Here is a 24,041-nt window from a genome sequence, read left to right on the forward strand (position 1 = left end):
TATTTCCCAAAACTTTGTATTACCTTTAACCTTTTGACTGAACTTATTTTACAATGTCAAAGGAAACTACAACGATGGAAAGGACACGATCGAGGGCTAAAGAAAACATTACTTTACTCGATGTGTTTTATTGGCCTTTAGGTCGATCCGAAATAAATTCCATCACGGCGAATGTTTCAGAAACTCAACGACGCTGGTTAATTATGAGTTCGGGTTAAACGTTCATAATAATTTATTTTCAGTGGTGGATCTAGGGATTTTATGCATACATGGGGGCCGGGGGCATAAGTCTTCAAAAGCAAGGCGAACAAAGATCACCATTGCATTCTTCATGAGTCGTCAGGTGGTATAATGATTGCATTCCTGTGCCCCCCCCCCCCCCATCCCGTTTTTCCAATGTGCATCGTAAATCATTGATCCTTCGTTGCTTTTCAGGTATCGTTATATAAAAATGCCTTCAAAGTACAAAGGAAGAAGTAAAGAAAATATATGCACATGAGTTTAAGTAAATAGAGTAGCTTAATAAACACATTATGCCGACCAATCGCACAACACATAGGCATTGAGGTTTAATTCTTATTCATAATCTGAAGCCTAATTAATGAAATATGCTTTTGATATGCTACGATGGAAATTCCGTACACGCGATGTATTGGCCCAGTAATGAGTCATCCATATTTTATTTGACGCTTGAACACTCTCCCGCGTGCCCTTCATCGTCCAAAGGACAATCGTCCACTGTTGACTGCATTCTGTTCTCCAATTTCTATACATCCCCTGTTATTGAAATTATATCAACAGCGTTCTGTATAATAACGCCCTACAGGCATGTGCAACAGCAAACAGTACTCGTGGTGATTGGAATGAGAACTGCGGATGCATGCCTGTCGATCTGTGTGTCAGATATTGGTATATAGATCCGATGTACGTGCTTGCCGTTGGATATCATTTTGTGCTCCTATGATAACGTTGAGTCCAGCAACAGACGGCAAGTTGTAATCCGAGTAATTTGTGTCGCGATCGCTGGCGGGAAATAATGGCGGATACCGGATTCAAATTCTCTCGTCTGGGAGGAGGAGGGGATGACCAAGGGGGAGAGGGGAAGGGAAGTCAGGAAGCTTTCGCGGGTAATATCGAGAGTAGGCCACCGGGAGATTCGTCGACGAATCCGATGATGACGATGGTGCTCGGTAATGGACAAGGAGCCAGGGGATCTGTCAAAGCGGTGCGGAGGACGACGCTCTTGATGATGGCTCTGGTAGGCGTTATCTGTCTGTTGGCTGTTGTTTTGTCTGGTCTCGCTCTCTCTCGCGTGATGTCTATTGAGACATCGGGTAAGTAACTCGTTTGTTTTCTTTGCTCTGAAAGAATGGTGATGTGTAACAGGGATGAAAGTAAGAGAAATGCATTTTGCTATTCTCAATTAAAATACTGAAGAAGAAAATAGGTGAAATATATTGATCGAGAGCCATCCCAAAAGGCAAAGGTATTTTTTTTCTCTTTCTCTCCCCTCCTCCGGGCTCTCTCCACTCCATCTCTAAGACTCCCCCCCCCCCCATCTCTCTCTCTCTCTCTCTCTCTCTCTCTCTCTCTCTCTCTCTCTCTCGACCCCTCTTCCCCATCCCTGTCTATAGTCTTACCCATACTCTTCTCGTCTCGTTTTCCTTTTCAATTTCAATACAAATTTACATTGTAACATTTCTTTGTTAACGATTTGGATTATGATAATGTTCAATCCCTGGTTCAATGTATTGTCTGTTCAGTCTAGCGGTACGATATTAACTGCATTCTATACGGAAACAAACGGACAGTGTTTGTGCACATAGACCTACATAGTATACACGTACAATGTATATAATTTGTTTATGAGCCAAATCTATACCAGAATATCATGGTAGGTGTAAAGACAAACCTGTTACTCATTTTATTAAAGGTACTGCTGCTACAATGATATGACTTGTTTCTATACAGCGAATGGCAAGTTGGCAACAATCTAATATTTTTCTTGGCCCTCATCGTACTCGACATGCATAACGTTCAAAGATAGAATTTCACTGCTAGCTTCCAAATGTTTATATGCATATTATTCTTTTAACCATCTGACTTTTTCATATATACCTCATGCGCCCATCATGAACACTTGAAATACACGTATTTGAAGATCTAGGCCCATCATTCATTTTGACATTGCTGTTGAAGAAAGGTTGATAATTCTGACGCAAACAAAATATGTTAGTCTAACATCGTTCATGATAGAGCGTTACTCATTCTAAGAATGAGTAATGCTCTATCATGAACGAGTTCATTCAATATTTTTTAGAACATTTCCTGTATTTTGTAAGCTGTGTGTATTTTAAAAGAATTTTTCTGAGAGATCTCCATGTTGTCATGGTTATTTTGGCAACTAACCAAATTGACATCCGAATCCAATGCTCCAGAGCATAACATAGCTCATGCATCTTTAGAATTACAGCATCCCAATTATTTCAATTCTGAACTGTTTTACATAATTATGTTATATTGATTTTAAGAATGTAGATACATCCAAACAGATATACAACGTTAATGAGATATAATTCATAATTATGAAGGGAAAAAAGTACAGTGTATGTGATAAAGATCATTCTGTCCTTATACATTATGTCACTAATAAATAGATTATTTGTATACCCCTTTAGAGTTTATAAATATATTTCAAACACAATACAGTTTGGTCATCCTGCTGTGACGCCTAAATGTACAACAGTCTAGCGAGTAATGGAGTGAAAGAGAGAGAGAGAGGGGGGGGGGGGTGAGATGAGGCAGAAATAAAGACAGAGAAAGAGATACACAGAAAATAGATGATTTAGGTCATTTTTAATCAAAGACTATTAAATGAATCAAGTTTTTTTTCTATTAAAATTCAGAAGAGTGTCAGATGATATTTAAAGGCCTACATCAGGCAAAAGAAATATGTAGGACAACGGTACAAAACTGCTTTCATCTTGATATCACAAGCAGTTGTGTATAACTTTCGGGGCCACGTGGAGCACGTGCCTCCTCCTACTCCCCCCCCCCCCTCCCCTTCTCCATCGAGTGGTGACAACAATTTTTGTTTGAAGAAAGAAAAAATAGAAAGGGGGAAGGGTAAAGGGAAAAGATGAAGGGGAAAGGGTGAGAAATGAAGATGCCTGGTCCCCCACCCGCACCCTCCACCCAAACAGTAACCTTGTTGAATTGCATTTCATTGAGAAAAACCTGTATTAGGCTATTTACAAAAATAGTCATGTTTAGCGTCCCCGAAAAAAACACATGATAAACACTGCTAAAATGGATCTATTTCTGAATTAAAAAGAAAAAAAAATGTTGGCGGCCATCTTGAAAAATAGCCCGACTGTCAGGGAAAATGTACCGAGCGGCCCCTTTGAGCGGCTATTTTGAAAGAAAGATAAAAAAAAAAAAAGGGCCTCCTTCCTATTTTTCGAAAAAACAGGAAGCTAAACATGTTTTTTTTTATAATATGGCCTTACGTGCCCCGCCACATATTTCTAGAGCCCCTCAGCAGTACGCCATTGCTAATAACGAGCAAACTATGTTCGTATCATTGTTTGTTTGCTGGCCCTTGTGTCGTAATACAATAACTTGATATGAATAGCTTATGAATAGATACAATAAATGAGGCAAGGTTAATTAATACCCGTACTTTTCTAACATTCTTCCCCAACCATGCTATACCATTCCTGTAATGGAATTGTACACTGTCGGTAACATTGACTGGATATTTTATTGGATCTGTACAGTGCGTCCCAGAAAAAACGAAACCGAGAATTATCGATGTTTTATCATAACTTAATCACAATTATAATTGATAAATGACGCATATTTGAAAAGCTTAGATCTCCCTCTTTTATTTGAAGCAACTCATATAATGCATGTGTCACGCATGAGTGATTAAAATGAATTTGAAGAGAGGAAACCAAAAAGTCATTTGGCGGACGGTATCTGAATTTCAGGGAGAAAATTACATTTCTAGAAAGTTGAGTTTCTGCCCTTTCAAATGACACCTCAATCACTATAAATGAATCACAAAGTTCTGTTTGTTTAAAGTAGTGCTTGCAGTTCCATAATGTTATCAAACGAATTCGTTTTCACTGGCTGCTTGCCGTCGCAACAAATTATAGAGTTGACAAAAGACTTAACTCAGTTTCGTTGACAATCAGCCGTATACGAAAGACTTCATGCATGGCTCATTGTCAACGAAATGTAGTTAAGTCTGTTGTCAATTATGCTTGTTGGTACGGCAGGCAGCCAGTGAGAACGAATTCGTTTGATAAAATTATGGAAATGCAAGCACTACTTTAAACAAACACAGCTGTGTCATTCCTTGCTCATTTTGCCAGATTGAGGTGTCATGAAAGGGCAGAAACTCAACTTTCTAGAAATGTGATTTTCTCTTTGAAATTCAGATACCGTCCGCCATATGACTTTTTGGATCCTCTCTTCAAATTCATTTTAATCACACATGCATGAAATATGCTTCATATATAAGTTGCGTCAAATGAAAGAGGAGGATCTCAGTTGTCCAAATATGTGGCATTTATTAATTATAAATGTGACTAAGTTATGATAAAACATCGATAATTCTTGGTTTCGTTTTATCTGGGACGCACTGTATAATAATGCTGTCCGACCACTCACACAAAAAAAATGATTCTGCTTGCGTCCATTTTTTCCTCAGCAACTTGATGTGGTTTTCCCCCGCGAAAAAGGCGCGAAGTCGTTATATCGGCATGTTCCTTTGTCATTTTAATGTTATTGTAACCACTCAGTGCATCCGTCGTCTATCAATAACTACCGGGTAGTCTTCTTTTAGAAATAATGATATTCTCTCTTCTTCCGGATCGAAAGTAATAGAACGAAGAAGAAATCAATGGTAGATTATACGTCATTGTCATATCTGTGAGTGCTGTTGGAGAGATTAAAAGGGGGCTATAAGCTTACGATATGATTACAACCGGGCGGGGGGGGGGTACTTGCATATTAAGACATACGGGGGTGTGCCGCTCTAATGGTTCACCTTTTCACCCCAAAATCACGAAACATCGGTTCTTTTTTTCAAAATTTCCAAAATTTTCGGATGTTTGCCATTTAAACACCCGAAAATTGGCCTTACTTCGAGAAAAATCCCCCAACTAGGTAGGGGTTTCGAGGCTTCAGCGGCACACCCCCGTCCAAATCAAATCTGCGAAGTCTGGGTGCTTAATAGGACTTTTTGTAATACGATTTGAAGGAAATTAATGTCTAATGGGATTTTAATGAATTTTTTAATAAATTACATGTAAAGGCCTTTATTCAATCGTGTTTATAATTTATTTGTTTTTTCTCCTTCTTTTTTACCATGCATGCAGAGAAAACATGGACGTTTGCGCTTGGACAGTCGAACCTTGTATTGCATTACATGTAAGGAAATATTTCTTTATTCAAAGAACTTTGGTTAATTGGCACCTGGCGTTTTCAAACCATGTTTAATTATAACAATAAGTCACCGCTGTTTCTTGACTATTTTTGGTAACATTTTTCTATTTTAAAATCTGATTTTATCACTTAGATTATCATTTATTAGTAAAAAACTGTAGATGTTACATTACAATGCATTTACATAAAGAAACTTGTTAACTTCTATAAGGGTAATTCGATCTCTCTCTCTCTCTATCTCTCATTCCTTTTATTCCTCATATCTTTTCTAATATTCCTTTTGTTCTTCTTTTTCCTTTTTTTTTGTTTATCTCTCTTTATTAAACTGACGGGTTATCCTTCCCTATATTCTATTATCTTTCAACGTTTCATCACCATGTTCCTTAATCGTTTCTATGCTTAACAATGGCGTTTAACATAATTTACGTGTCAATTTTTTCTTTGTTGATTCATTCTATTTTCTTTCTTTTATCAGAGACGGAAAAACTTTACAAATGGACGGATTCGATGTTGAAATGGTGCAAGCCGGTATGTTAGGCCTAAAACAAATGTTGTATTGCCCTTTAGGTGCCAAAACAAGGGTCGGTCGGTCGGTCGGAATTTTTTTTTTTTTGGTCTCCCTCTTTTGGCTGATATTTCTCAGTTTTGAATGCTTTAATAGATTTTTTTCTAACAAAAACGGTAACAAAAAAAGAAACTTTTTAAAAAAGCCGACCGTAGATTTTAAGATTTTGGGGTCGGTCGCAATGGGGAATACAACATCTTTTTTTTAGGCCTTATCACAGTTCGCATTACTCATGAAAACGTCTCTCTAGACAACTACAACAAAAACTTTGTATTTGTAACCACTGTTCGACCCATATTTTCACCGACAGTCAAAGAGACCGACAAAGCCAGGAAGTGCATAAAAGAACAAAATTAGAAACAGGGTGGACCTAACAGTCATCTGATATGCGATCAGTGTCTTTGTCCCGCTTAAATATTGAAAATTAACGTTCCCAATCCCGTGTCCGCGATAATTATACCCATCACAGTTTTCTGTTCATCTTTTTTTCTTTCTGTTACTTTTACCGAAACCGAGGGGGCGGCTTCAGGATTCAAGTTGTAAAAGGGGATTTTCCCCAAAAACTTCTTACAAGCAAATAAGGGGTTTCAGTTATCAGGCAAAATAGTGTCCAATCTGGCAAAACGTGGCAGTGGCGGATTCAGGGGGGGGGCAGGGGGCACGTGCCTCCCCCCCCCCCCCCCGGTAAAAAAAAGGGGAAGGGGGAAAAGAAAGAAGAAGAAAAGGGGGAGGAGAGAAAAGGGGAGAGGAGACAAAGGAGGGGAAAGGAAAAAAGGGGAAGAAAGAGGAGAGAAAAGGCGGAAAATAATAATAATAATAAAAATGGGTTCTTGTATAGCGCTCATGTCAGTCAGATTTGACCCTCCTGGCGCTCCCGATTATTACACTGGCTTTAGCACGGCTGGCATACGGCGCTCTAGCATTGCAAGGAATAAACTCCTACTAGGTACCCATTTAATTTCTTCACCTGGGTAGAGTGTGGCAAATGTAGAAAAGGAAGAAAGGGGAAAGACTGTGGAGAGAAAAAAGGGGATAATACTATAAGATGGTGTTTGTTTTACCGGGAGAGGCGGGGGGGGGGGCACGAAACTTTGCAGTGTGCATTATATGGGGTCCCTCTTGCCAGGCGTTTAGCCCCCCCCCCCCCCAAAAAAAACAAAAAAAAAACAACAACAAAACAAAACAAACAAACAAACAAACTAAAACAAAAACAAAAACAAAAACAAAAAAGGACAAGAAGAACAAAAAAAAAGAGATGGAAAAAGGGGAAAAAGAGAATGAAACAACGAAAGAAGAGATAACAATAATGGGATAACAAGCAGGGGCGTCGCTAAAGGTGGGGGGGGGGGGAGTTTCGCGCGGGAGGGGAGAATTCAGACAAGGATCAGGAGTCGAAAAAGGTACAACGAATCGTCTTCTTTCTCTAATAATTTATTGAATCGTCAAAGCTTCAGCGCTTTGCGCAGGTGGGGGACAACTGAATTCAGACTAGGATTAAGAGTCGAGAACGGTTCAACGAATCGTCTTCTTTTTCTAATAATTAAATGAAACGTCATAGCTTCTGCGCTTCGCGCCACAACGGATCGTCTTCTTTCTCTAATAATTAAGTGAAGTGCACAAAGCTTCCACGCTTCGCGCGGGAGGGGGGTGGGGAGGGAAGTGAAAAATAAGTTAGTCCCTGCCCCTGGTTTATAGGGTTAAATTGGTAAACATAGGCATTATTTTATTTGTCGGGACCCCCTTCCCCTCCCCCTCCCCTCCCCCTCCCCCTCCCCTCCCCCTCCCCTCCCCCTCCCCCTCCCCCTCCCCTCCCCCTCCCCTCCCCCTCCCCTCCCCCTCCCCCTCCCCCTCCCCCTCCCCCTCCCCCTCCCCTCCCCTCCCCCTCCCCCTCCCCGTGACTCCTCACCGATCCACCCCTGAAACTATACACTTTCACCTTCATCATTTCAACACGCACTTACTATTTCTCGAATTGTTCTCCCGTGTTTTCAATCCCCTTCCATCTCTTTGCAGTATGTCACGTGGCGGGTAAGAAATGTGAGATAGTGACTGATCAACGCACAAACTGCTGGATATCTCAGAAGGGATCACCTGCGACGGGTGGAGTAGGTCTCAACGGAGGCTGGTATGATGCATGTGCTGGTAGGTATCGCAGTGTTGTATAAGAAACGGGAGTCACATAATGTGTGACTCCAAAGAGAGATTTTAATATCTATTATTTCTAATTCTACTATATTACTGCTGCTGCTGCTGCTATAACTACTACTATTACCCTATTGAACTATCAACCCCTGGCCAATTACTAGCGGGAAAATTACCCCCCCCCCCCAAGGACAATTATCTCTGATGACAACCACCCCCCCCCCCTAGGACAATAAATTACCCCCCCCCCAAAAAAAAAAAAAAAAAAAAAAAAATGCTTATTATCAGGGTAGACTACCCTGAGGGGGTTGGAAGATAATTGTCCCAGGGGTGATTTTCCTCGGGTTTGTTTTCCAGGGGCACGATTGTCCAGGGGGTAATTGTCCCGATGCGCTTATATTATATACTACATGTACAATACACATTATGTAGTTATGAAAGTAAGATCATTTGTGTACAGAATGTTTTACCAAAGATTTGTTTCACCTTAACCAGTGGCGGATCCATGGGCCCCCTCCCCTGGGGAAAAAAAATGTGTAAAACACGTTAATTTAACTTTTTTTTGGAGATGGGCCCCCACCCCTGGCGCTCAAGGGGGAGGGGGGGTTGCAATTTTTAAAATTTCCGAGGCCCCCCCCCCCCCCCCCCAACAAAAATAAAAGAAATGTGCTCACCAGGGCTCAAATCAATTTTTTGCCCACGGGGGCTCTTCCAAAAGAAAAAAAGCCCCCGTGAGCCTTCTCACGGGGGCGATTTAAGTGCTGACGGGGGCTCTTATTTTAATACAAATTTCCATTGAATTGGTACCCGTGAAACTCCTTGGTATTTTATCATTATCATTTATCTAAGTCGGTATTTTTCCTCTTAGAAATTTACTTGTTACATTGCTGTTATTGACTTTTATTCCCGTGAGGACATTTTCTCCATTTCTTCCCGTTCTGCACATAATTTCCTCCTCATTATTCGGAGCAACCTTATTTACATTCTTTTTTTACTTTTAGTCTTTACCAAATCCTTCCAAAACACAGGGGTGGATCAAGCTTTTTGCTAAGGTTGGGGGGGGGTACCCCAAATAACGATGTGGAGCATCGTCCACGAGCCGCGTAGCGGCGAGGCGATTTTTTTTTGTTGCTATATTAGTGGTGTTTTCCTGGCATCTACTGACATCTACTATACTGTGTAGGTCTGGACTCATGATAGCATTTTTCTTTGCACATCACATTTTTCCTTGGCAACCCAAGGGCCGGAGGGGGGGGGGGGGGGTTAAACTCCCTAAACCGCCTAGATCCGCCCCTGCAACATCTTATGCCTTCTTCTTCTTTTCAATATTGATTTACTGGTCGGGTTACATTATTTGCGGGTCTTTAAGAATCACCAGATTTCAGAGGATTCAAACTTTTACAACGAAAAACTTCTCCATGTTTTAGTCCTTGCGCGATTGTCGATCTCCAGCTCCAGCAGATATTGGGCGTCAGCGTGCACACCGGTACTACCAGCGCAGTATAGCCACTGTGCTGACGGCCGCACCGCGAGCTTCCGTTGTTTGTATCGGGAATACTCGTAGAGATGGTAGAGAAAGCGCCATCTAAGCTAAGGTCCATTTCATTGGTTTAAGGTTTGAAAATGAATACTCAATATTGTGTTAAAGTTATATCAGAAAAGATAATCTTAATTTTATAATTCCATGGAGGCGATTTTTAATTTTGCAATCGCCCCCGTGATCGTGACGGGGGCGATTATGGAGCTCACGGGGCGAATCGCCCACCGCCCCCGTGTATTTTGATCGCTGGACTGCTCACTACCCCCCCCCCCCCCCCCCACTGAGCGAATTATCGGCCGACGCGATTATCAAAAATTTCGGGAGCAAAAATAGTGCTCACTACTCCCCCCCCCCCCCCCCCCCCCACACACACACACTTTCAAGTTTCATGAATCAGGTCTCAGAATTTGCAATGTACCTCGACGGTCAACAATAATTATCATCAATCCAAAGTGAAAGTTCCCTGCTGTTATTTCTTCTTCAAGTTACTCCAGAGTTTACCCCCAAACATTCAGGAGGTCAATCCAAGGTGGGCGTGGCATCTTGATACTGAGCTGGTATTCCATGGTGTCAATTACAGACCCGGTCATCCTGATACCTATATAGAGGCACATATGCTTCACGCCTACAGCATTTTTTAAAGATTTTTTTATTATTTATAAATATTTTTTTAAATTTCAAAACCAGTTTTCTAATATACAGCCGATTCTTGATGAACATTGTATTTTTTCCAGGTTGGTCACAAACTCCAGAAAGGCGAAGGGCATTTGCTTTCACTGAGCCTTACACCAAGCCATTCCCTAGCGCTTTCTTTACGCTAAACGCGTCATCGGGAAAGTCTAGTTTTGACACCTCTGACATGCAGGGAAAGAAAATCGGATTCCTTGACGGCTATGCAAGTGATGAACATTGCTTAAACAGACAGGATAATATTCAGGTATAACAGACAGAGTAGTTGGAACATGCAAAGCAAAAAGGCATTACAGATTATACAGAATAGCTGGACTTAAATTGCAAAAATATTGCCTATCTAGTATATTTATTAAATAATAATAAGAAATTGAAGGTCTATTTTAATAAATGTTACGTTAGTGAATTTTGAAGGTTATTTGAAAGTAAAGGAACAGACAAGAAAATATCCAGGTAACAGACATTGATATATTTAGGTAACATACATTGATATATCCTGGTAACAGACATTGATATATTTAGGTAACAGACATTGATATATTTAGGTAACAGACATTGATATATCCAGGTAACAGACATTGATATATTCAGGTAACAGACATTGTAACATACATTGATATATCCAGGTAACAGACGGATATGTTTTAGTAACAAAGAAGCGGATAATAATATTCAAAAGATGGATGTAGCATGAAACTTTGATATAAAATTATTTAGTGTCTGAACGGTAAAATATGAATGGGTACCGGTATGTACGCTTTTTTGTTTAGGAAAGGATAATCCCCCCATTGATAGTGATGAAGGGAAATGAAAAGATTATTGAGCCATGACATATTGTTTGAGTCAATCGGTGAAAAACCTTTGTCCAACTTAAGGCCTTCTCTTTCAATAACCAGGAAAACTGTCCCTGTTATAATCTTCTCAAAACGGTCAACACTTATACATTTTTTTGCAAGAGGAAGTTCTGATGGAGTTATCGGGAGGGATGATGTGGGATGAAGCCAAATCATTTGCACCAGGTTCAAGACGGATGAGAATAGTACAAAGTTTTTGATGTTGTAAAATAGCGGTTAGATAACATTCTCTTAATCAAACTTGATTTAAATTCATCATTTTAAAATCTGGTGATAATGACATTACCTCTTTTCATACAATTACTTTATTATATTCATAATACATTCCCTTGTATTCATTGTGTTCCTATGTCTAGGGTTTACCTCTGAAGACTGAGCAGATATTTCACTACCTTACACCCGCTGATGCAGAAGCAGGATTGAGAACCAATCAGGTATGTCAAACTAACCATAAATTGTCTCTGATACGAAACCTCCCCCCCCCCCCCTTTCCCATCACCATCTGCACCCCCTTAGTCGACAGCCAATGGGCATCGATCCCCTACATATGTGACCAAAAAAAAATTGTCAGGGGATTTTTCAAACATGCATGTCCACCCCTCCACTGTAGCATCGTGGATCTGCTTCTGTCATATTTTTAAATACTTTTTTGCATTTTAATTTAATTTGACTGGGTGAATAAAATAAATTCAAATAAAACAGTGTCTCATGTTTTGTTTTCTATATATATATATATATATATATATATATATATATATATATATATAGGTTCATGCAATATACACGACAAAGTATGTGAGTATGGCAGACGCTTCTCCAGTAGAGGGAAAGTCGTTTAACTGTTCGACTCGAGGTTTATCCATCATGACCCGGAAGGATTCCGGGCTTGAGGACTGGTGGAATCCTGCTTGGGAGCAGATCTTCCACAGCACCTATTACCATGTCTTATGTCAGACACTGGTAATCAGACATGGTAAGTGGGATTTCTTTCTTTAAAATTGTTTTTAATCAATTTTTAAAAAAACAGGATTTATTGAGTCATAGGTCAATCATGATGTTAGCAGTAATATGCATTCCTTGAATGTTTATGTTGTCAATATAATTATATCCGTTTTTTAGGGGGAAAATGCATTAAAGCATTCAAAACTGAGAAGAAAAAAAGTATAACAAAGTATTTGAAGAAAAAAAAGATTTCCGACCGACCGACCCATGTTTTGGCACCTAAAGGGCAATACAACATCTTTTTTTTTAAGCCCTCAAATGGATTAGAGATTAATGAATGTCATACCTTTTCTTTTTTTCTTCTTTTTTCTGATTATAAAAAAAAGTTAAGAAAAGTAACCTTCACCATTTATTGATAAAGAAAATTAAAATGGGCAATATAAAACCTATAGTTAACGTGGCTGTAAGGATAAACTGAAATTTACTGAAAACTGAAATATCCTTTGTGCTTGATTACCAGTTGGGAATTATTTTTTTAGTTGAAGACTTTACTAAAAAATATTATTTTATGTTAGACATATCGTTTTCCTCTCTCTCTCTCGTGTTGATAATGATTTCACATTAATGATTGTGATTTTGTTTTTCTAAACATGCTTGATTGTTTTCAACAAGAAATATTTAGTGTAAGCCATATCTTATGATTTTTTATGTTTCTGTTTATTTACCATTCCCTCCTCCCCCCCCCCCCCCTTCTCTCTCTCTCTCTTTCTCCATCTCTTTACAATACTTTTTCTTTTTGCATCTTTGATCTTTTTTATTTTCTCTCCCTCTCTCTCTCTCTCTGTTTCCCACTCTTTATTGTGCGTCCCTTTTTCATTCTTTCTGTTTGGATCTCTACCTCTATATCTTTCTCGCTCTCGCTCTCTCCCCCTCTCCCCCCCCCCCTCTCCCCCTCCCCCTCCCCGTATTTTTCCCTTTACAGGGCTATTTCCTGGGCTGAACGTTGAAGACATATGTCTTCAATTCACATAATGTGCCTTTTCATAAATTAAATACATTATTTTGTCATCTTTCCTATTGTGAACTCATTGCCTTTATATTTCTCATGTAATACAACATTTTAAAGATAATGTGCGCATTATTTTGTACTTTTACAGTAAGTGTTCTATACTAACTTTGTGTTTGTTGGCCGAGCCATTGTTGATGTTTTTGTTGTTGCAATCTGCCACATTGTTTGGTAATACTTATTCAGAATATGATCTTGTATACGGTATCGGAATATAAATGAAATAATTACTTTCAATTGCAAATTAGGTGTACCGGTAATGCACAAGTTCTACCTTTATTGGATGTAACATTTTGTGTAACACATGTGGTACTTGTATTTATAAAAAGTTGTGTAGTCATGTAGGTCAACGAGACATTAAATGTCACCACGTATAAACAGTTAATTGTGATTACTGTATTTGTGAAAGCCCACATTGTGAATATCGTCTTATGAAGTGGGAAAACATGCTGGTGAATCTGAAACGTTTTGGATGGTGTTTGTGAAATGCTATTTTAGTTTCTAGGATGTTCAGCGAGATGAATTTTGAAAATAAGCAGTTTATTATTCATGTAATTTTGATAAGTTGTAAGCTTGTTATTCAGTTTATTTCATCCATTTACAGCCAAGATTAAGGAGCTATTTAAGTAATAATTCCACACACTGAACTGCTGGTTTAATCTTGATTTTTATTAATGCTTTATTTCAATCATTATCATTATCAAGAGTAATCAGGAAAATTTACAACCTATTATGACAAATCGGATGATTGACTTGGTATATTACTAAACTTGAAATAAAATTCTATGTTAGTTATTACGTTGGAGTACCATAATATATTGATTGTATGCAGACATAATAAGCACAACAAATGACAAAGCGCTTTTAATTTCAGCCATGTGAAGAGTGAGACTCATATTACATGTATTTGGTAACTGATTGCCTCATCAAATATTATCTCGCCATCTATTCAAAGTTTTTACATGTACTGCGACTTGGTATAAATTTATAGGCTCATGCTCTTTCTACGGAACAGTACTCTTCTATTAAACGCATTATTTCTTCCCAAAATAAACTTTTATAGATTGCATATGATGCATTCTACAGCACACTTATGTGAATTACACATTCATTGTTCTTTGCATACACTTAAAAGAAAAAGGGACTAACATTAACATCAAACTTATGAGATATTAACTTGCTGTTGCTCTACCATTAATGACATACAGTCAACAACTAAATTATTCATACTCCTTGTAAGTTTGATATTTTTGTATTCTTGTAATTTAAAGATAAACTTGAGTACCGGTGATGCGATTGCATTGTGAAAGAAAAGGTGTGGAATGGATCAGAAAAGTTGATCATATAGCATGTAAGTAATGGTGTGTAATGCAAGGTTCTGGAGTCTTCAAAATCATCATAAATTTGGCAGAGTCTTGGTAAAGTAACAATCACTTACACAGAAAGATGTATATGGGACAACACATATGGTGTCAGGGCTAGTACTACCCTGATTTGTTATCTTTCTATGCTCATTACTCAGCCAGTATAAATTTTCTTCCAAAATTGTTTGGCACATGACATTTATTTGTAATCTTGAACATTCAGTGTAAGTTTCGTTAGATTCTGTGAGAATTCATTTTCTTTTTTTTACCAGAACTCAAGTTTATATTTAAGAATCAAAGTTGGACTGATTGAATTAGGGCCTTTATTGAATAATTTTAGAAGTAAGCTTTGATATTTCACATTTTCAAGAAATACAAATTGGGACAAATCAATTTTTGACATACTTAAAAAATTACAAAACTTGGTAAGGGTATGAATAATTTAGTTTTTAACTGTATACATATATAATCATGTTTGTGAACCACCATAATGTAGTGGAAGCACTTGTTTAATCATTAAATTCTATGAGTGAAGAGAGAGACACTTGTGTCAAGTATGTCTTTGTTTTTCATGTATAGTAAGTATATCTTGAGAGTGGATAGTGTGCGGTATAAGAATAATAATTCATTACATGTTCAATACTATTACAACAAAATACGACAAAATGCATACATTTACACACAAAAGAAAGGAGGGTATTCGTTAACTACCGGTATGATTAAAATTTCATAACAAGAACAGAATACATAACTGAGGAACGTATTATAAATAAGTAATACAATACGAGGAACAAATGATGTTCAATGGCACTTTTAAATAATTTCATTGGTGTATTGGACAGGGCAAACTGGAATAAGATTTACATAAATTTTGTGGAAAATGGGATGTAACTGCTGGAAGAGTGTCAAAATACACTGCACACCGAGTTACAGGTGCGTTGTTTATATGATTTTTCATACATTCTGTACATTTCATCACTCAATATTACTGTTGCAAGAGCGTGTTCTGCTCTTTATGATGAAGACATGTGATAGGGGTAATACAGGGCGATTCTTCCAATCAGGGAAAAAATTAATATTTATTTTTCGGGGGCTACTTTTCAAGCTTGCCTGCATGAAAATAACATTCTAAAATTTGTTTTATATTGAACTCTATGCAAATTTACGGAGGCTCTATTCCGATTTTCTGGGGCTCTTTTGGGCATTTTGGGGGCTATTTCGCCCCGAGCCCCCGTGTATTTTTTCACTGCTTCCATTAATTATATTCACATAAATTTTGTGGAAAATGAGATGTGTCTGCTGGAAAATGTCAAAAGACACACTGAACACTGAATTACAGGTGCATTGTTTATATGATTTTTCATACATTCACTCAATATCACTGTTGCAAGAGCGTGTTCTGCTCTTTATGATAAAGACATGTGATAGGGGTAATACAGGGTGATTCTTCCATTCATTATATTCACATACCTTTAAAAAAATTAACCAGTAGATTATCAAAGCAAAATCACTTTCATTCATTGCGCTATCATTGATCCAAATTGGGCAGCTGAATGATCACAATTGGTTATATTCCATCATAAATAATAACTTCACATACATGTACATGTACATACACAATAACAAGTGCATTTCAGGAACTACAAAATCACAATTGTCATGCCCATTAGACCTCTACTAACTCCAATATCACATCACACCGTGGTCATAATAGAAAGAAACAAAACATACAGTTTTGCAGAAGCAGTTACCATTAAACATTTCTCGTATTTTCATAGAGGAAGCTTGATTGATGAATAAAGACAGGTTAGTCCACCTATATATTTGTATGTACTGAGATCAAATACAAGGTACCTGTTACATGTATATAGATTCTGGTACTATAACATACATAACTCAAGACACAGGTTGACCATTTTATAGCTACATGCACCACTAACAAAGAATGATTCTTTTAATACATTTCTGGGTTTATTGAGCATAAATACCTCTATTTGCAGAGCTCTTCGCTATATATGAAAAATTTACACATTTCCCAAATAAATGTTAATTCAGTTTAGATGTACAAAACAAGTAATAAACAAGCTACATTGTAATGGTGAAATTCCCTCAAGCTGACAGATCCCTCTTTTGCAATTTCCCTGTGAAAAAAAAAACACACCAAGAAATGATGCACTTTGAAGCCTATCAATCACATACTAATACATAAATGAATTATCTGACTTGGCCAACAATGAGCAAAGAATCAAACCACCTTTATCTCTTCCATGTACAGCAATAGACTCCTTATCTTTTGAGGAGTTTCCTTTAAATTTATTAACAGTTTCATGTAGAGACCATAAAACTGAAGGTAGCAAATCAATTCGTCCATGTAATTGACCTCTAAGGCTGTACCTTTTAAAGGTTCAAGGTTCCGTGCTAAGATATCAGAGACTCACGACCACCATCTTCTCTGCTCTATTCCTTATACCAAAAAAAATACAACTCTCCAACCCTACTGCCTCCCGGCCTCAATGCTAGGCGATCCCGCTGGATCTTGGATCATCCAGGTTGATCTCTACACTATCCTTAGGGTTGGCATCACTCATGAGGGAGACGCTTGAAGGTGCTGGGGAAGCCGGGTCTGTAGAAGAAAGCTGGTCATCCATGCTAGGCCATGCCGTCTGTTCCTCAACCTTACTCAGTCGTTCGTTCAAGGCCTTCAGAGCTATTTGCCTGCAGATTTTAGAAAGTGTTGGGAGAACGATTCATGAAAAACAAAAAAAACAAACATGTTGAAGTGTTTTTTTTCTCAACTATGCAGCATGCACGACTCAAAGCAGAAATTTGTTAAAGTTTTCTAAACGCAGGCTTCATTTAGAAAATTAGAATAATCTATACCATTTGAACAATACCATACACAAGTTTAAGAGTCACAGATTTGTAGCTTCAAATCTAATTACACTATATTTATTTTATTAATTGTCAAGTAGAGTATACTTTCATCCTTGATCAAGAAGCACACTTGGCAATACTGTGTATTTTAAAGCCCCACTGCACTAGTTTAGCCAGGAGGGATTGGACCTCCCTGCAAGGTCACTGACAGGTGGTTATCTCATCAAATCAGCTCTCACTTAACATAAGAACAAGAGGATCATGGCGGACCAATGGTCACCGATTAGGCATTGTTTGCTATATAGAGGGCGCAAGTAGCTATAATTTGTGCAGTTGGGCCTAAGCATCCTATCAACACAGACAGGCTTACCTTCTTCTTTCAGCATCTGCAGGGTCTGTACCGGGTAGACTAATTGTGATTGGAGATGGTGCACCAACATCATATTTCCTTATTTGCTTCTTACACACCTTGATCTTTACTAGCACACTGTGAACTGTAAAAAAGAAAAGAATGCAAGACAAGGAAAAAGAATGGCCTTTTATCAGAAATAATTTGAGATGAGTAATGATAATTCATGATAATTGAAGATAATTTGCTTAAATTTTTAAAACTTTAATTTCAATAATGTTCTGCATATAACTTAAAATCAAGTTTACAGTGTGACCCTCAATAAAAGGAAACTTACCATATAAGTTTATGGCTAAATTACTTGATGATTCCTAATTAGTTTGGTCATTATATACATGTACATGATGGGAAAGCTTAATTTCTGTTCTTACATATGACATTAAATAATTCATAAATAAGTCTGGCATGGTCGATTTCAGACAGCATGCAGTGGCAGTGTCAGATACCCAATTGTCCAAAATAAATGGATGTCTGCTACATTTGATTCATTTTGGTTTTGAAAAGATATGAAATTGTTTTAAATCCACAATAGTCAAAATTACACATAATTTCAAAAATCATATTTTCTTCTTGCATATATAATATGAGACCCTAATAATGATGGAAGGATCACTAATGACTGAGCAGGCAACATAATTTGTAACTGATAGGCACATTGACATTTTCTTGTAGGAATTGAATGATGCCTGAGGGAGCTGAACAAATATCAATGTGCTTTACCAATTACAATTGTGCCTGCTCAGTCATGCATGATCCTTCATTATAATTATAGTATCATAAGAAAGATTAGAATACTTCGTTTTTTAAAACCATAATGAATTAAATGAAACAGTCATTTGCTTGTTTTGGACAACTGGGTTTCCAACACTGCAAATTCAGACTGTTTAAAATTGGTCTTGCATGATATATTGATTATATTTTTGGTGTTGTATAAAAGAAGAGAAATTAACCTTTTCAATGATTTTCTACATCAATCAAGACATAGTATGGGATTTATTGAGTAATTTACCATGCAACTTTGGTTTCTTTTTTCTGAGACACCCTGCACATTATAGTGAATGCAGTCAATTCATCCATTGTAATGTGGTCAATCGCTTCAAAGAGATGACCGGTATAAAGCACTAGAGGTTCTATTGTTCAATCCAGACTGCTTTTTCCCCCTCATAACAATGTTTTGTTCAGAAGCCCTCTCCCTACATCAACATGTAAAGTATGTTTACTTATCCTCCTTGAGTAAACTTTTTATGTTCACTCTTTTACTTTTGTCTAAATTGTTCTAAGACCTGTGCATTGGTCATCTTGGTTGGAGTACCCATTGAATAAAAAAGAAGAAATGCTAGGTTGCATTCCGGCTAGAATGCCAGGTTGCAGTCCAGTTATTTTCTAGGTCCTTCCCAGGATTAGCAAATCTCAGACAAGAACTGAAGAACATGAATGCATTTTCAGCACCACAGTACCTGGTATACATACTGTACATGTGGATCTGGGACAACTCGGCCCGCTCCAAAAACTGTCATTTTTGGGTCATTTTACCCTTACCCTGCAAAAACTGACCGTTTTTTTTAGCGTGGCCGAGTTGACCCCGGGTCCGAGTTAGCCCGACTCTGTACATATTGTTAACACTATGAGTCGTGAATATAACTGGACTGTTAAACCAAACTTTCTTTTTGCATTTATGAGTAAATATCTATAGGCAAATCATTTTTTCCTCTAGTAATTTACAACATACAATGTAGCATAGCTTATATACACAATTTTTGTTAAACTTGAAAGATTAATTCAAGAAATATAAATGGACATTTCAGCACTTGTCTTTCCCCCAAGGAAAATTCAAAATTCAACATTGCCAGGGAAGATATATCTATCTAATCCTTTAAAATGGTCACAGTTTAGGGTAAATGGTGATAGTCTAATCAAACAATATGGTACAGGTAATTAATAAATCAGTGAATCATTACACTTGATTTGAAATAGTATCAAGGAAATAAATCATGGATTTAGACTGTGTCAATATGCAAAGACTTTTTTTGAGTACCTTACACCTGTGTCACTGAGAAACATGCAGTTAATAACACAGCAAATACATACAGTGTTAAGTGTGAGAGGGATTATTATTGATTGTTTTTGTGACTGTATCCTCCAGATTAGCCCCTATCAGCCAAAAGCACATGAGGGATTATCAACTATTGAATACCAGAAAGGTATTAAATCTGTATAACATGGTATGAGTTAACATCCATCCAGCTCTCGGCAGACAGTATGTGGATCAAATACAACATGAGGGTACCACTACCAGTGCATTTCAATGAACCATTATCATGATCTCAGTGGAATGCATTTTTAATATGCCCATCACAAAGAACACTGAAGCTGTTCGCTATTCATGCATGTACAAATTAGATTTAAAACCCTTCATAAACCTAAACTGGTGCTGTCAAATATTATATATAAATTCAGTACCAACATACTCTCTTTTGTAAAAAAAATACACTTGTTCTTGTTGCAAATTATATGGAAAAAAGTTCTTAAATGCTGGTCATACCCCCAATAATTTGTCTAAAAAAGAGATAAGAGAGAAAGCAAAAAGGTGCCTACCTTTTTGAATTACCCGGTATGGAGAAAAATATCTTAAAGGGTACACATGCACAAGTATGCTCATTTTCATTCAAGAATTCAAAAGGACTTGCAAAATTAGTGGAAACGAATAAAGATCTGTTTATGGTCAAGATTTTTTAACCCTATCTAAAACACTAAAAACTGTACATGGTACATTTGTTGTGTAGATATGTTTTTAAAAGTTGTTGGTATTATTGGAGAGGGGGTGATCTATACATTTTTCCCCTTTCCAGGTGGCAAATGGTCTGGTGTTTCTTACCCGTGTTTGCTAATATAGCAACAAATGGTCGAATAACCTCTGGGAAGAAGCTTGCAAATGAAAAAGTGTCGGCCATGTCTCCTCTGCTTCCATCTGTTTGTCGCTGGTAGAACCGAAGATACACCCATCCTGTCAACATACCTGATAAATAATGAAAAACTAATTTAGTAACATATTATTCATAGCAACATACCATAATTAATGAATCATTACCGGTATAAAATATGGGAGATCTTTGTTTTAGGGATTACCAGAGGAGATGAGGGTGTGACATCCAAATTCAAAATTTCTGTCGCAAATCTGCACCACTTTAGCATTGTTTTGTCCTGACAAGGGCCATATAGGGGGAGGTACACATTTTTGCAGCAAAACAATCCACACAATGCAAATTCAATCAATACTTCTTCAACAAATTTGTGGCATAATTACCTAGGCATAATACTTTCAAATCTGGACTACTAGATCTAACAAATAAAGTAATATTCTAACTCAAATGACCAGGCATGTAGCCAGAGTTTGATGTTTGGGGGGCACATAGGTCTACATGTAATCGATCGAGGTAAAAAAAAGGGGTTTAAAAAAGTTCAACCGATCTTGGATTTTTTTTTTTTGGCACATGCCCCCCCCCCCCCCATGGCTACGTGCCTGCAAATGACCTCTGCTCCTCTAACCAAATGCAATATGCCAGAGGTGAAGGAGCTCCCAGCTCCCTTGACTTGGATGTAGGCCTACAGGAATAAGGTCTAAACACGTCTGACTGTATTTTTGTAAATATTACTTAGAATTTAGATCTGTATAAAGTGAAACCAAATCAAATATATTGAAAGCACCTGTTAATATCATGAACGGATGTGTGGGTGGTACTATTCCTATAAACCGAAGCAAAAACGATGATACAAGGAGCAAAACTGGAAGATGGTGCACTCTCAATCTTGCCACTTTGGGTGGCAATTCCCCATCTCCCATCGACTGTTTGAGAGCGATCGTCACTGCTCCTGCATACCCAGCGAGTCCAAATATGTGTGTATCAAAAAGGTATGTAATATTTACAGTTGATAGGTACATAAACAAATAAAGAAATGAAGTTATGATCGCTGAACCAACTGTTACAATAGCGAAGAAAATCAACATTTCTAGTGCACTCCACAGAGGTTCGATGAGTCTGCCACATAATAACACAAGAGCCACGTCGTGGAGAACAAGCCACAAATGCACTTCAATAAACGGGTGTGTAAACAACGTCCAGACGCGAAAACTTGGTGGAAATATGAGGCCTGGAGTTACAGCAAGAGCTTCCAAATACTTGTCATTGTTAACCAGGAACGATATGAAATATAGAAAAATGATCACACCACAAATTGATTTCACAACAACGCTGCTTTTCATGAAAACAGCCTGAATCTGCTGCACTCCGGCAGGAGCGGTAGTGGCCGAGGTAGCCATTTTTACTGTGTTGGCCGAAATGACGTTTTTTAGTCTGGCTTACAGTCACTTATTTGTAAAAAAAAAAAATGAAATAAATTTGACGGGGGTCTTCCCACAAATATCTAAATCTTGTTTTGATTCCAATCGTAATGGATAAAAGGTACAATAATTTAGATCTAGATGTAATGACTGGCTTTAATTCCACAATAGTTTGGTAATAGTAGAAATGTTGACGATTATACAAACATAAGGCTGGAATCGAAACTACAACGCAGCTGCAATATTCAGAGCCAACCACCCCCCCCCCCCTCTTTACTCTCCTCATCCTCGCTGGTGTCAGCTGCCTCCCCCTCTCTCTGTCTCTCTCTCCTCTCTCTGTCTCTCTTCTCTTACTCCTTTTCTCATTCCAGGCCTCTTACCCATCTCACATATTGACCCAATTTACTTAATTTTAGTAGGCATTCACATGCATTACTGTACATTAATCTTGATTGCATTAAGCAGGGCCGTAGCCAGAGTTTGATGTTTGGGGGGGGGGGGGGGGGCACATACATGTAATTGATCGACTTCTTGGGGAGGGGTATACAGAAAGTTCAACCGATCTTGGAAATTTAGGGGGCATGTGCCCCCTCCCCCCCCCCCCCCCCTCGTGGCTACGTGCCTGTGCATTAGATAATCAATTAGTCTTGCAGGCGCAGATTCAGGATTTCTCAGGGGAGGGGGCCGAAAAGTAGCTCAGTGGGGGGAGAGGGGGTAGAGAGCACTATTTAAAAAAATTTTTTTTTTTGCTTCCAAAAATTTGACAATCGCGCCTGCCGAAAAGTTGCTCAGTGGGGGAGGGGCCCTCAAAAATTTGAAAATTTGCACCCCCCCCCCAAAAAAAGCTAAAAATCACGTGTTTTTACATGTTTTTTTTTCCCAGGAGGGGAGGGGGGGGGCCTGGCCATTTGGGCCCCCCTGGATCTGCCACTGGTCTTAATTGATATTCACCCTCGTTATTATCACCATCCCCCATCATCATCTTCCTCATCCTCATATCAGTAGGGCTATCTTTTCATTTGAAATTTGATCTGAGATTTGGCCACAAGAATAATTTTCCATTTATTTCTCCAATTACCATGCAGCATCACTCCCAATATTTTGAACAATTAAAGGATTAAGTTTCCCCAATATATTTCTTTATCTTTATGATCACGAGGCCGAGAAAAAAAAGAGATGTTGTATTGCCCTTTAGAAGCCTGAATCTGGGTCGATCAGTAGGATTTGTTTTTTCAATAATTTTTTTTTTCCCCCTCATATTAAACAGCAACCGTTGCCCTAAAAAACGGGAACGTCGCCTAAATAAAAAAATGCTGGTTTCTAGCTGGTGCAGTGCATGGTATATACACGTACACGAGGCAGAGGTCTACTTGTTTATGCTAGCAGGATTACAAAAACTAGGGCAGAAGACCAGTGAGAATTACAGGAGCAATTTGATGATTTTATGCATTTTTATCCCATTTAAACAAACAAACAGAATCCATATTTAATTATTCATTCAAAATTTTATTTATAAAAGAACGGTACCAAAAAAAAAATGTATTAAAAAGCTGAACAAAGATTTTAAGATTTTTTGGGTCGGTCGCAAAGGGGCGATGCAACATCTTTTTTATGCCTAACCACTTATTACAAAAAGAAAGTGTTCCTCATTGAACAGAATTTCTCAATCAATCCATCCAATTCACTGCCAGATGTCCGTCCGTCTCTCTCTCTCTCTCTCTCTTTCTCTCTCTCTGTCTCTCTCAGTCGCCCCCCCCCCTCTCTCTTTTTGAAATACTCAGCATCCAAATGAAAATGGTCTG

The 24,041-nt window shown here is 38.1% G+C and overlaps 3 protein-coding genes across 3 annotated transcripts; 2 read left to right on the top strand and 1 right to left on the bottom strand.

Annotated features, from left to right (window-relative positions):
* Positions 1–631: 631 nt before the first annotated feature.
* On the top strand, positions 632–8,184 carry LOC105440245. Its single transcript, XM_030999924.1, has 4 exons — positions 632–1,334; positions 5,388–5,439; positions 5,930–5,982; positions 8,033–8,184. The coding sequence occupies exons 1-4, from the start codon at positions 1,037–1,039 to the stop codon at positions 8,182–8,184; spliced, it is 555 nt and encodes a 184-aa protein (XP_030855784.1). The 5' UTR covers positions 632–1,036.
* A 2,200-nt stretch (positions 8,185–10,384) lies between these two features.
* Positions 10,385–14,448, top strand: LOC105440247. Its single transcript, XM_030973236.1, has 4 exons — positions 10,385–10,638; positions 11,602–11,679; positions 12,014–12,218; positions 13,170–14,448. The coding sequence occupies exons 1-4, from the start codon at positions 10,414–10,416 to the stop codon at positions 13,217–13,219; spliced, it is 558 nt and encodes a 185-aa protein (XP_030829096.1). The 5' UTR covers positions 10,385–10,413; the 3' UTR covers positions 13,220–14,448.
* A 1,251-nt stretch (positions 14,449–15,699) lies between these two features.
* On the bottom strand, positions 15,700–22,254 carry LOC577279 (transmembrane protein 115). The gene is made up of 4 exons (XM_777519.5): positions 21,606–22,254; positions 20,776–20,916; positions 17,862–17,985; positions 15,700–17,332 (listed from the first exon to the last, which is right to left on the bottom strand). Exons 1-4 carry the CDS (start codon positions 22,216–22,218, stop codon positions 17,134–17,136), a joined length of 1,077 nt encoding a protein of 358 aa, XP_782612.3. The 5' UTR covers positions 22,219–22,254; the 3' UTR covers positions 15,700–17,133.
* Between the last annotated feature and the right edge of the window lie 1,787 nt (positions 22,255–24,041).

Source organism: Strongylocentrotus purpuratus, unplaced genomic scaffold, assembly GCF_000002235.5.
Source record: "Strongylocentrotus purpuratus isolate Spur 01 unplaced genomic scaffold, Spur_5.0 spur5_scaffold_6, whole genome shotgun sequence".
In the NCBI taxonomy this organism is placed as follows: domain Eukaryota; kingdom Metazoa; phylum Echinodermata; class Echinoidea; order Camarodonta; family Strongylocentrotidae; genus Strongylocentrotus; species Strongylocentrotus purpuratus.